We start from the raw sequence: 12070 nt of genomic DNA on the forward strand, positions 1-12070 counted from the left end.
AGTAAGTTTTCTCAAATAAGCAATCTTTGAACCAATCTAAGTTGACATTAAAGACCACAGATTTTTGTACGTAATTTTGAATCGTTTCAAGTCTAACACGTCAAAGTTTTCACTTCATAACAATCATAAGCTTTAGAAAAATTATAGGTTACAAAATAACAGGGTTGAGGTTTTTTAAACGTTTTTCAAGAAACTTTCGAACATGCTTGACCAAGTTTCGCTATGTTTCGACCGCTCCGGAAATTTCACTCTTAACTCGGCATTTATTTATTCACGTACAATTTTTTATCGACAGTTCAAAAACCATCAATCTATTATAAAAAACAATTACAAATTTTTGTTATGCGCAAACTTTGTTACTGTGAATTAAATATATACGGGCCAAACGTTTTTTTTCTGGTTAAGAGATTCTGAACCAAAATGTTAAGCCGTTTCGCGGAAGTTTTTTTAATTGACCGTATATCAAGAGAGCGTGTACGGAAAGAATTTTGATTTTCTGAAAACGGATTTATATTGAACATCTGGACCTACTACATGAAGTTCATGACAAAACACTACCGGTGCTTACTGTCAAATCGGGCGTACGTTTTGTTTTTGCTAAAAGCATTGATTGGTTCAGTTAACGCCGTGGTACACAAATTTCTTGGTGAATTATTTGGATTCCAATTTTCGTTTTAAGTCAATTTCAGTTTTTGTTCCAATTTTGAGGGGCAAAGCCATAACATTCCCACGTGAAACGCAAGAGGTTCCCAATAACAATATTTAATTTTGGTTTGCGCTCTGTTTTTTAAACTATTAAGCCTTTTCTGAGTATATTTAAAGAAAGTTTAAACTTATTGCCTTTAAAACCGTTTTTAGACAGCTATCTAGACAGCATGCGTCAAGCCCTCTATATTTTTTAAGTCAAAACTTTTTTTTATACTGTAGCCAAAGACAGTTCGGTCGATATTCAATTCAGACAATTCAACCGAAAGTATACAAACAATTCATCCAGAGAAAGTTCAGCCAGTTTTTCAAAACGCCAGAATTAAAAAAGAAAAAACGGAATTGGAGTTATTTCTCGGTGTAAGGTCCCCATTGGGCGCGCTACGCGCGCGTCGTCACTTCGCGTTGATAACCGGATCTTAATTTTGTATAGATTCCTACCTTCTTGTGGCAAGCTCGCAACACGTTGGCGCGAATGCGACGGTCACTGTTATTGGCTGAATTATCTGCACACTTTTCGTTGAATTGTTTGCATTTCATATTTAATGTATTGTCTTTGGCTGAATTGTCTGGACGCGTATCAAGTATATCGTATGGATTAGAAGAATATGAACCGAACAGAACAACTGAAATTTTTTAAAAAGAGCAGGGGAATGTTAAACTGTCCTACATTGTCATACGCACTGAAAGCTTAGCAGATTCGTTGGTTGTCAATTTTCTCCATCATAGTTTTTACAATCTCTTTTTCTTCCACAAAGTTGCAAATAAAAGCTACAGGTGTTTTACCTGCACTTATGCGATACCCTTCTTCAAAAATTCTATGAAACTTCAACATATATCAAGAAATCCTTTGAAAAGCTCCAAAATAAGCAAAATAAATTAACCAAAATATGGTTTTTACTTCAGAATTTTTATGTTCAACAAATTGGCAGTCTGTCTTGAAGTAGTCGTTAACAGGCAGACTTGGAAGAAATGTAAGCCAAATTCACGGAGACAAACTGGAAGCTCACTTTAAAAAAAATTATCTTGTAATTAAGATATCAGCTTTAAATGTAAAAAATGGCAGCTCTCTGAAATTCCAAAGCTTTCACCAAGTTTCTGTTTCTCACAATTAGATGTTTTTTGGGCCACTTGGCCCTTTTTTAAAATTGAAGTTTTAACTTTAAACTAAGTCCCGTAAGCAGTGTTTGACATGAGATTCACCTTTTTTTTGCGTTCAAAAAATTATTTTTGAGAGTTTATCAGTGGAATTTTTTCATTGCTTTTAATTGTCTGGGAAATTAGCCTTTTTTAAATCTGTTTACTTTTGCAAGATTTCGGTTGGTAGTGTATTAGTACAAAACTTTTTTTTTAAAACTAATTGCAGATTCTTGTGGTCATTAAAAGTGTTCACTTACTACACTTATCCCATAATCATAATTTGTAGCATTCGAAATTTCATATTATCTGTTCTCTGTTTTCTTTGAGGCTAGTGCTTGTGCCTAATTAAGTGTCCATGGCTGCTTGGATAGTAAGAGAGACACATAATATCTATGTGCGTGGATTGATACGACACATAGATGATTTTCTTAATTCGAGGTTTTTTCTCATTTTTAAAGCTTTTATAGAGCTGCTTTTTGTCGTGTTCTCGCTGGCGTTTACGAAGACCAGCTTCGCCTTTTTGTAAAGATGCTCCGGTTTGTATTTCATTATACATGAGAATATACATACTCAGAAGCTAAAATAAAGTACTCTTACGAATTGTATTAATAAATCAATTAAATTTATACTAGAATTTGCAGGACTATTAGCCACTGTTTTTACACTTGCAAAACCAAGTGTTTTTTAATCAGTAACGATTTTTTCCCGTAAACAACTTTTTTGTGCAAGTTTTCAACTTGCTTTGTTATTGAAACTTTTTGAGCTTCAGATTCTTTCGCACTTAGTTTAGAGGTAAGGCCGTCGTCTTTGACCCTAATGTCCAATATTCGTGTCCCGGCAGGATATTTTTTTCCAGTATATATGCAATTAAAAAAAAACATTTAAAAAAATTTCCGCTAAACGACTTTCATTTTTCTGCTCAAGTTTCGTCGGCTTAGTTGCCACATCACGGACTTTTCCTGTGCTGTAAACAAGTATCATTGTAGTTGCCAGTGTTTTTCATTAAAGTTTCAGAGGGGACTCGAAACTTTTCAATTTTTTTTTGTTATAAAACAAATTGTTTTTTTTTCTCAAACGGTGTCTGCTTAAATTTTTTTGGCTTCATTTCAGTGTTGTATTTTTGTTCCCCTCGCTAATAAATAAAAACAGGTACTATAAAACTTTATGGGATTGGTTTTTTTGTTTCATTTTTTTTGAGACGCGTTGGAAAATGTTATCACTCTTTTTTTAAATTTTTTAAAAAATGTTATCTTTTAAAAATTGGCCATAGCTCTTTTTTTAAAAAAATGTTGTCACCAATTTTCAAAAAGTGGTTTCAGTTTTCTCTAAAAATACCTTGCCAAATCTGAGATCTCGATTTCCATCGGAAAAGTTGGTTGTAGGAAACTCACGTGCATTAGCAGCTACGCTCAAATTTTTCAACAAAAAAAGCGATGGCCCTTAAAAATCTCAAACTTTCCACTTTCTACCGTTTGTTGAAATTTCGTGATTTTCCCCAAAAACTACCCTCCAAAATCTGAGATTTTCATTTCTATCGAAAAAACGAGTTGTGCGAATCTCCACAGAATAAATTTTTGACTTTTTTGACCGTTTTTTTTAAAACTCTGAGTCAAAGCCTACGCTTTAAAGAGATTTTGACAGAAGACAAAATGTAAGAAGCTCCCTGCGTAAGCGGCTACGCCCAAGTTATTTACACGAAAAATTATGAACCTCGACAAGATCAAATATTGGATTCAATGGAGAGAATTGGGTGTGGGAATTTCCCCTGCATTGATGCACTAGTGGCTACGGCCATTTCTCTACCAAGAGGTAATCGTCCTCGGAAAAATCATATTTGTGACTTTTTGATCGTTTTTTGAAGACCTTTGATTTCTCTCATAAGATACTTTTCCAAATCTGAAGTTTTAAGTCCAATCGAAACAGTAAGTTATATGAAACAAGGGTACACGCTCTAATTTTTTCCACAAAAATCAAGGGTCCTCAGAAAAGTCAATCATTACATTATTTGATAGTTTTTTAAGTTTTTTTAAATACTACTTTTCTCAGAGATTTTTGGCTCAATCAAAGCAAAGGGTTGAATAACACCCCAGAATAAACGGCGACGTCAAAATTTTCCAACAAAAATTATGCCAACAAAAACTTTCGCTTTTTCTAAAATTTTAGTGTTTCTCAAAAATTATTCTGCCGTTTTTCAAAAAAACGGGTGAACAATGGAAAGCGCACTTACTCTTCTGTTTCCCTGTGTGATACCCTTGTCCTCTTTCTGCAACTTTCGAAAAAAAACAGTGGGTGGAAGGGTGGAATATTTGACCCATATTTTTGATTTTTTTTCCTTTTCTCAAAATGCAGCCTACCAAATCTGCGAATCTGAAATTTTAGTTTCAATGAATAGAACAGAATTGACAAAAACTTCTGGATAAACTGCTACGCCAAAGTTTTCATACCTAAATTTATGGCCCTCGGACTAGTCCAACTTTTGATTTTTTGAGCAGTTTTTGAATAAACTTTTTTCGTACACTAACCTCCCAAACCTGAGATTATTGGTTCAATGGAGATAAAATTAGTGAAGAACTCACTGTATTAGCGGCCACAAGTTGTTAAAAGCATATCTTTATAATTGGTTTGGCACACTTTTTTTACTAAGACTGTTTTTGGAAAGTTGTTTTTACTTTACTCGAAAACTACCGTGGCAACTCTCAAGTTAAGTCTGGATTGTCCTTTTACCTGCAATATCATTTAAGCCCGGCCTTCCTCGCAAATTTATTATGAAGTTGATTTCTTTTTTTTTTTGAAAAAAAGTTAAGAGGGATAGATTTAAATTCAATCGGGATGAAAAAGTATTATTTCAAAAAAATACTTCTAGGGAATATACTTGTTGCTTCCATGTTCTCAGAAGCCTGGCCAAACTGCTTACTTGTCGCAGATATTCCTAATCGCTTTTCTGAGTGCAGTTCTCATAGCAGGTATGGCCAAGTAGCTCAGTGCTCTGACAGCCGCTCCAATTGCTGATAAAACTTGAGCCGCACGAATGAACCATACTTCTCCACCCATCAGCTCCTAAACTGACCGCTGGTAAAAAGCACTGATGACAAAAAAAAACACCTTTTTTAGGCTTTTAGCATTAATTATTCACGCCAAGTTCCGCTGGTAAAAAGCACTGATGGCAAAAAAAAAACACTTTTTCACGCTTTTAGCGTTACATATTCACGTCAAGTTCCGCTGGCAAAAAGCACTGATGACAAAAAAAACACTTCTTCCGGCTTTTAGCATTACATATTCACGTCAAATTCCGCTGGTAAAAAGCACTGATGAACAAAAACACTTTTTCACGATTTTAGCATTACATATTCACGTCAAGTTCCGCTGGTAAAAAGCACTGATGACAAAAAAAAACAGTTTTCACGCTTTTAGCATTACATATTCACGTCACGTTCCGCTGGTAAAAAGCGCTAATGACAAAAAACACTTTTTCACGCTTTCAGCATTACATATTCACGTCAAATTCCGCTGGTAAAAAGCACTGATGAACAAAAATACTTTTTCACGATTTTAGCATTACATATTCACGTCAAGTTCCGCTGGTAAAAAGCACTGATGACAAAAAAAAACAGTTTTCACGCTTTTAGCATTACATATTCACGTCACGTTCCGCTGGTAAAAAGCGCTAATGACAAAAAACACTTTTTCATGCTTTCAGCATTACATATTCACGTCAATTTCCGCTGGTAAAAAGCAGTGATGACAAAAAAAAAACATTTTTTCACGCTTTTAGCATTACATATTCACGTTAGGTTCCACTGGTAAAAAGCACTGATGTCAAAAAAAAAATTTTCCCGCTTTTAGCATTACATATTCACGTGAAACTCCGCTGGTAAAAAGCACTGACGAACAGAAACATTTTTTCACGCTTTTATCATTACATATTCACGTCAATTTCCGCTGGTAAATAGCACTGATGACAAAAAAAACACTTTTCACGCTTTTAGCATTATATATTCACGTCACGTTCCGCTGGTAAAAAGCACTGATGAGAAAAAAAAACATTTTTCACGCTTTTAGCATTACATATTCACGTCAAGTTCCGCTGGTAAAAAGCACTGATGAGAAAAAAAAAACACTTTTCACGCTTTTATCATTACATATTCATGTCAAGTTCCGCTGGTAAAAAGCACTGATGACAAAAAAAAACACTTTTCACGCTTTTAGCATTATATATTCACGTCACGTTCCGCTGGTAAAAAGCACTCATGACAAAAAAAAACATTTTTTTTTACGCTTTTAGCATTACATATTCACGGCAAATTCCGCTGGTAAAAGCACTGATAAACAAAAACACTTTTCACGCTTTTAGAATTACATATTCACGTCAAGTTCCGCTGCTAAAAAGCACTGATGACAAAAAAAAACACTTTTTCACGCTTTTAGCATTACATATTCACGTCAGGTTCCGCTGGTAAAAAGCAGTGATGACAAAAAAAAACATTTTTTCACGCTTTTAGCATTACATATTCACGTTAGGTTCCGCAGGTAGAAAGCACTGATGTCAAAAAAAAATTTTCCCGCTTTTAGCATTACATATTCACGTGAAACTCCGCTGGTAAAAAGCACTGACGAACAGAAACATTTTTTCACGCTTTTATCATTACACATTCACGTCAATTTCCGCTGGTAAAAAGCACTGATGACAAAAAAAAACACTTTTCACGCTTTTAGCATTACATATTCACGTCACGTTCCGCTGGTAAAAAGCACTGATGAGAAAAAAAAACACTTTTCACGCTTTTAGCATTACATATTCACGTCAAGTTCCGCTGGTAAAAAGCACTGATGAGAAAAAAAACATTTTTCACGCTTTTATCATTACATATTCATGTCAAGTTCCGCTGGTAAAAAGCACTGATGACAAAAAAAAACACTTTTCATGCTTTTAGCATTATATATTCACGTCACGTTCCGCTTGTAAAAAGCACTAATGACAAAAAACATTTTTTTTTACGCTTTTAGCATTACATATTCAAGTCAAATTCCGCTGGTAAAAGCACTGATAAACAAAAACACTTTTTCACGCTTTTAGAATTACATATTCACGTCAAGTTCCGCTGCTAAAAAGCACTGATGACAAAAAAAACAATTTTTCACGCTTTTAGCATTACATATTCACGTCAAACTCCGCTGGTAAAAAGCACTGACGAACAAAAACACTTTTTCACGACTTTAGCATTACATATTCACGTCAAGTTCCGCTGGTAAAAAGCACTGATGACAAAAAAAAACAGTTTTCACGCTTTTAGCATTACATATTCACGTCACGTTCCGCTGGTAAAAAGCGCTAATGACAAAAAACACTTTTTCACGCTTTCAGCATTACATATTCACGTCAAATTCCGCTGGTAAAAAGCACTGATGAACAAAAACACTTTTTCACGCTTTTAGCATTACATATTCACGTCAAGTTCCGCTGGTAAAAAGCAGTGATGACAAAAAAAAAACATTTTTTCACGCTTTTAGCATTACATATTCACGTTAGGTTCCGCTGGTAAAAAGCACTGATGTCAAAAAAAAAATTTTTCCCGCTTTAAGCATTACATATTCACGTGAAACTCCGCTGGTAAAAAGCACTGACGAACAGAAACATTTTTTCACGCTTTTATCATTACATATTCACGTCAATTTCCGCTGGTAAAAAGCACTGATGACAAAAAAAAACATTTTTCACGCTTTTAGCATTACATATTCACGTCACGTTCCGCTGGTAAAAAGCACTGATGAGAAAAAAACACTTTTCACGCTTTTAGCATTACATATTCACGTCAAGTTCCGCTAGTAGAAAGCACTGATGGGAAAAAAAAACATTTTTCACGCTTTTATCATTACATATTCATGTCAAGTTCCGCTAGTAAAAAAGACTGATGACAAAAAAAAAACACTTTTCACGCTTTTAGCATGAAATATTCACGTCACGTTCCGCTGGTAAAAAGCACTAATGACAAAAAACATTTTTTTTACGCTTTTAGCATTACATATTCACATCAATTTCCGCTGGTAAAAGCACTGATAAACAAAAACACTTTTTCACGCTTTTAGAATTACATATCCACGTCAAGTTCCGCTGCTAAAAAGCACTGATGACAAAAAAAAACACTTTTTCACGCTTTTAGCATTACATATTCACGTCAGGTTCCGCTGGTAAAAAGCACTGACGACAAAAAAAAATTTTCCCGCTTTTAGCATTACATAATCACGTCAAACTCCGCTGGTAAAAAGCACTGACGAACAAAAACACTTTTTCACGCTTTTATAATTACATATTCCAGTCAAGTTCAGCTGGTAAAAAGCACTGATGACAAAAAAAAACACTTTTCACGCTTTTAGCATTACATATTCACGTCACGTTCCGCTAGTAAAAGCACTGATGAGAAAAAAAAAACACTTTTCACGCATTTAGCATTACATATTCACGTCAAGTTCCGCTGGTAAAAGGCACTGATGAGAAAAAAAAACACTTTTCACGCTTTCAGCATTACATATTCACGTCAAGTTCCGCTGGTAAAAAGCACTGATGACAAAAAAACACTTTTCACGCTTTTAGCATTACATATTCACGTCACGTTCCGCTGGTAAAAAGCACTGTGACAAAAAAACACTTTTCACGCTTTTAGCATTACATATTCACGTCACGTTCCGCTGGTAAAAAGCACTGTGACAAAAAACACTTTTTCACGCTTTTAGCATTACATATTCACGTCAAATTCCGCTGGTAAAAGTACTGATAAACAAAAACACTTTTTCACGCTTTCAGCATTACATATTCACGTCAAGTTCCGCTGGTAAAAAGCACTGATGACAAAAAAACACTTTTTCAAGCTTTAAGCATTACATATTCACGTCAAGTTCCGCTGGTAAAAAGCACTGATGACAAAAAAAATTTCCCGCCTTTAGCATTATATAATCACGTCAAACTCCGCTGGTAAAAAGCACTGACAAACAAAAACACTTTTTCACGCTTTTATCATTACATATTCCCGTCAAGTTCCGCTGGTAAAAAGCACTGATGACCAAAACAAAACACTTTTCACGCTTTTAGCATTACATATTCACGTGTCGTTCCGCTGGTAAAAAGCACTGATGTGAAAAAAAAAACACTTTTCGCGCTTTTAGGATTACATATTCACGTCAAGTTCTGCTGGTAAAAATGCACTGATACGAAAAAAAAACACTTTTCACGCTTTCAGCATTACGTATTCACGTCAAGTTCCGCTAGTAAAAAGCAATGATGACAAAAAAAACACTTTTCACGCTTTTAGCATTACATATTCACGTCAAGTTCCGCTGGTAAAAAGCACTGATGACAAAAAAAATTTCCCGCCTTTAGCATTATATAATCACGTCAAACTCCGCTGGTAAAAAGCACTGACAAACAAAAACACTTTTTCACGCTTTTATCATTACATATTCCCGTCAAGTTCCGCTGGTAAAAAGCACTGATGACCAAAAAAAACACTTTTCACGCTTTTAGCATTACATATTCACGTGACGTTCCGCTGGTAAAAAGCACTGATGTGAAAGAAAAAACACTTTTCGCGCTTTTAGGATTACATATTCACGTCAAGTTCCGCTAGTAAAAAGCACTGATGACAAAAAAAAACACTTTTTCACGCTTTTAGCATTACATATTCACGTCAAATTCCGCTGGTAAAAGTACTGATAAACAAAAACACTTTTTCACGCTTTCAGCATTACATATTCACGTCAAGTTCCGCTGGTAAAAAGCACTGATGACAAAAAAACACTTTTTCAAGCTTTTAGCATTACATATTCACGTCAAGTTCCGCTGGTAAAAAGCACTGATGACAAAAAAAATTTCCCGCCTTTAGCATTATATAATCACGTCAAACTCCGCTGGTAAAAAGCACTGACAAACGAAAACACTTTTTCACGCTTTTATCATTACATATTCCCGTCAAGTTCCGCTGGTAAAAAGCACTGATGACCAAAAAAAAACACTTTTCACGCTTTTAGCATTACATATTCACGTGACGTTCCGCTGGTAAAAAGCACTGATGTGAAAAAAAAACACTTTTCGCGCTTTTAGGATTACATATTCACGTCAAGTTCCGCTAGTAAAAAGCACTGATGACAAAAAAAACACTTTTTCACGCTTTTAGCATTACATATTCACGTCAAATTCCGCTGGTAAAAGTACTGATAAACAAAAACACTTTTTCACGCTTTCAGCATTACATATTCACGTCAAGTTCCACTGGTAAAAAGCACTGATGACAAAAAAACACTTTTTCAAGCTTTTAGCATTACATATTCACGTCAAGTTCCACTGGTAAAAAGCACTGATGACAAAAAAAATTTCCCGCCTTTAGCATTATATAATCACGTCAAACTCCGCTGGTAAAAAGCACTGACAAACAAAAACACTTTTTCACGCTTTTATCATTACATATTCCCGTCAAGTTCCGCTGGTAAAAAGCACTGATGACCAAAAAAAACACTTTTCACGCTTTTAGCATTACATATTCACGTGACGTTCCGCTGGTAAAAAGCACTGATGTGAAAAAAAAAACACTTTTCGCGCTTTTAGGATTACATATTCACGTCAAGTTCTGCTGGTAAAAATGCACTGATACGAAAAAAAAACACTTTTCACGCTTTCAGCATTACGTATTCACGTCAAGTTCCGCTAGTAAAAAGCACTGATGACAAAAAAAACACTTTTCACGCTTTTAGCATTACGTATTCACGTCAAGTTCCGCTAGTAAAAAGCACTGATGACAAAAAAAAACTTTTCACGCTTTTAGCATTACATATTCCCGCCAAGTTCCGCTGGTAAAAAGCATTGATGACCAAAAAAAACACTTTTCACGCTTTTAGCATTACATATTCACGTGACGTTCCGCTGGTAAAAAGCACTGATGTGAAAAAAAAAACACTTTTCGCGCTTTTAGGATTACATATTCACGTCAAGTTCTGCTGGTAAAAATGCACTGATAAGAAAAAAAAACACTTTTCACGCTTTCAGCATTACGTATTCACGTCAAGTTCCGCTAGTAGAAAGCACTGATGACAAAAAAAAACACTTTTCACGCTTTTAGCATTACATATTCACGTCAAGTTCCGCTGGTAAAAAGCACTGATGACAAAAAAAATTTCCCGCCTTTAGCATTATATAATCACGTCAAACTCCGCTGGTAAAAAGCACTGACAAACAAAAACACTTTTTCACGCTTTTATCATTACATATTCCCGTCAAGTTCCGCTGGTAAAAAGCACTGATGACCAAAAAAAAACACTTTTCACGCTTTTAGCATTACATATTCACGTGACGTTCCGCTGGTAAAAAGCACTGATGTGAAAAAAAAAACACTTTTCGCGCTTTTAGGATTACATATTCACGCCAAGTTCTGCTGGTAAAAATGCACTGATACGAAAAAAAACACTTTTCACGCTTTCAGCATTACGTATTCACGTCAAGTTCCGCTGGTAAAAAGCACTGATGACCAAAAAAAAACACTTTTCACGCTTTTAGCATTACATATTCACGTGACGTTCCGCTGGTAAAAAGCACTGATCTGAAAAAAAAACACTTTTCGCGCTTTTAGGATTACATATTCACGTCAAGTTCTGCTGGTAAAAATGCACTGATACGAAAAAAAAACACTTTTCACGCTTTCAGCATTACGTATTCACGTCAAGTTCCGCTAGTAAAAAGCACTGATGACAAAAAAAACACTTTTCGCGCTTTTAGGATTACATATTCACGTCAAGTTCTGCTGGTAAAAATGCACTGATACGAAAAAAAAAACACTTTTCACGCTTTCAGCATTACGTATTCACGTCAAGTTCCGCTAGTAAAAAGCACTGATGACAAAAAAAACACTTTTCACGCTTTTAGCATTACATATTCACGTGACGCTCCGCTGGTAAAAAGCACTGATGTGAAAAAAAAAACACTTTTCGCGCTTTTAGGATTACATATTCACGTCAAGTTCTGCTGGTAAAAATGCACTGATACGAAAAAAAGAACACTTTTCACGCTTTCAGCATTACGTATTCCCGTCAAGTTCCGCTGTTAAAAAGCACTGATGACCAAAAAAAAACACTTTTCACGCTTTTAGCATTACATATTCACGTGACGTTCCGCTGGTAAAAAGCACTGATGTGAAAAAAAAACACTTTTCGCGCTTTTAGGATTACATATTCACGTCAAGTTCTG

General features: G+C 35.2%; 1 protein-coding gene across 1 annotated transcript in view; it reads right to left on the reverse strand.

The window, feature by feature from the left end:
- Positions 1-4755: 4755 nt before the first annotated feature.
- The window catches only part of LOC134848044 (uncharacterized), a 35343-nt gene continuing 28028 nt past the window's right edge, over positions 4756-12070 (reverse strand). Inside the window, exon 4 of the mRNA XM_063865379.1 lies at positions 4756-4902. Within this exon, the coding sequence (XP_063721449.1) occupies positions 4756-4902 (147 nt within the window). The remainder of the gene's footprint in view (positions 4903-12070) is intronic.

Source organism: Symsagittifera roscoffensis, chromosome 6 (assembly GCF_963678635.1).
Source record: "Symsagittifera roscoffensis chromosome 6, txSymRosc1.1, whole genome shotgun sequence".
Lineage (NCBI taxonomy): Eukaryota > Metazoa > Xenacoelomorpha > Acoela > Convolutidae > Symsagittifera > Symsagittifera roscoffensis.